Genomic DNA, 2,252 nt, shown 5'->3' with positions numbered 1-2,252 from the left:
GCACAGAGCCCTGCCCCAGCCCTGCTGCTCTGCAGGGGGGTCCTGCTCCCACCCTGCCTTGGAGCTCTGGTTTCTCCTGCCCTGCACCCCCAGCCCCCCCTTCCCCCAGCCCAGGAGAAACCAGAGCCCCAGAGCATCAGCCCTGCTCCTGGTTTCCATGGGAACCAAAGTGCTGCTGGTCCTCCCAGCCCTGCAGATGCTGCTGAGCACCCAGGCGAGGCTGAGGCTGGGAGGGAACCATCCCCACCCTTCTGCAGAGCAGCTGGAACACCTTCCCAAATGTCCCCTGCTCCCTGCTGCAGGCAGGGGACAACCCAGTTCTTGGGTTGTGTCACCACACAGGTCTGTGTCTCAGGTGCACGTGGGCTGTGGGTTCCAGCTGGAGCAGCTGGGATGAACCAAGAGGCCACCAGCATCCTGGCTGGTGTCAGCACTGGGGTGGGCAGCAGGGCCAGGGCAGGGATCATCCCCCTGTGCTGGGCACTGGGGAGGGGGCACCTCAAATCCTGGGGTCAGTTCTGGGCCCCTCAGGACAAGAAGGACATGGAGGGGCTGGAGCCAGGCCAGGGAAGGGCAAGGGAGCTGGGGAAGGGGCTGGAGCACAAGTGTGAGCAGGAGCAGCTGAGGGAGCTGGGGGTGTCCAGCCGGGAGACAAGGAGGGGAGGGGAGCCCTGCTGGCTCTGCAGCTGCTGAGAGGAGGTTGGAGCCAGGGGGGTCGGGCTCTGCTCCCCAGGAACAAGGGGAGGGACAAGAGGAAATGGCCTCAAGTTGCGCCAGGGGAGGCTGAGGTTGGATCTTGGGAACAATTTCTCCCTGAAAGGGTTGTCAGGGCCTGGCCCAGGCTGCCCAGGGAGGTGCTTGAATCCCCATCCCTGGATGGGCTTCCAAGCCCTGGAGATGGTGCTGAGGGACATGTTAGTGGTGGGGTTGGTCATGAAGGTCTTTTCCAACCAAAACAATTCCATGATTGTACGACCCTGTATCCCTCAGGAGCAGTGTGAGCCAGGCTTCTTCCCTCATGCAGCTGAGGTTTTCCTGCTGCTGGACACTGGCCTCAGCCTGCAGGCAGAGCCTCCCTGGGGGTCACCTACCTGGAAATCCAGGTGCCAGGGCTCAGGGCTGAGCTGCTGCAGGTCCTGCAGGTGGGTCTTGCCAAGGGGGTTTCCCAGCAGGTCAGTGCCAGGGTCACTGCCTGTGGGCACCTTCTGGCAGGGCTCGTGGTCAGCAATCTGGGTGGTGCTGTAGGCCCTTCTCCTGGAGGAAACCTTCCCGTCCATCCCTGTGTGGTGGGAGAGAGGATCAGCTCCAGCCTGGAGCAGGACCACCCAGCACCACCCACCCTTGGCTCCCAGTGGGTCCTGCTGGGGCAGAAGGGGCCACGCTCAGCCCTGCTGGCTCAAGCAAAGCATCCAAACCACAAAGGGAATTAAAAAAACCCCAACAAAACCCACACTCAAAACTCCTGGGGACGTCAGGAAGAGCAGGTTGGGGAGGTTTAGTCTGAGCAGTTTTCAGCCAGAAAAAAAAGCCTGGCTGCGTTTCCCTCCACCTCCCTGGAGAAGACAAAGGGGTTCACTAATTAGTTCCCATTAGCGCCGACGTTCTCCTGTCAGAGAGAGTGGCAGGTTCCCTCCCTGCGGGCAGGAGCCCCACGCTGCTCTTGGCAAGGGTGACGGGATGTGCAGGTGCCTCTGAGAAGGAGAAGAGCAGAACAGCCCGTGGGCTGCAGAGGTTCCCGTGCAGCTCGGAGGTGCCACCAGCACAGAGGTGCCACCAGAGGTGCCACCAGCTCGGAGGTGCCACCAGCTCAGAGGTGCCACCAGAGGTACCACCAGCACAGAAGTGCCACCAGCTGCTCTGTGCTGTCACCAACACCCTGCTGAGCTGTGGGGACACCCTGGGGACAGGGTTTTGGAGCTATTTCCCCCCCATCATGGTCTCAAAGTGCATTGTCAGGGGTTGGAGGGACAGGACCAGCTCATCCTTCTCCAGCTCGGGGGGTTTGTAAAGAAGGACATGGGCAAAGCTTTGGAAACACAAATCTCCAGGGAAGGAACCTGGGCTGTGGGTTCCAGCTGGAGCAGCTGGGATGAACCAAGAGGCCACCAGCATCCTGGCTGGTGTCAGCACTGGGGTGGGCAGCAGGGCCAGGGCAGGGATCATCCCCCTGTGCTGGGCACTGGGAAGGGGGCACCTCAAATCCTGGGGTCAGTTCTGGGCCCCTCAGGACAAGAAGGACATGGAGGGGCTGG

At 61.6% G+C, this 2,252-nt stretch overlaps 1 protein-coding gene across 1 annotated transcript in view; it reads right to left on the bottom strand.

Annotated features, from left to right (window-relative positions):
* Positions 1 to 2,252, bottom strand: part of VWA5B1 (von Willebrand factor A domain containing 5B1) — a 22,780-nt gene that overhangs the window by 6,795 nt on the left and 13,733 nt on the right. Inside the window, 1 exon segment of the mRNA XM_010005217.1 lies at positions 1,092 to 1,279. Coding sequence (XP_010003519.1) covers positions 1,092 to 1,279 — 188 coding nt within the window.

This window comes from Chaetura pelagica, unplaced genomic scaffold (assembly GCF_000747805.2).
Source record: "Chaetura pelagica isolate M959 unplaced genomic scaffold, ChaPel_1.0 scaffold159, whole genome shotgun sequence".
NCBI lineage: Eukaryota > Metazoa > Chordata > Aves > Apodiformes > Apodidae > Chaetura > Chaetura pelagica.
This window is presented reverse-complemented; position numbering and strand designations above follow the sequence as displayed.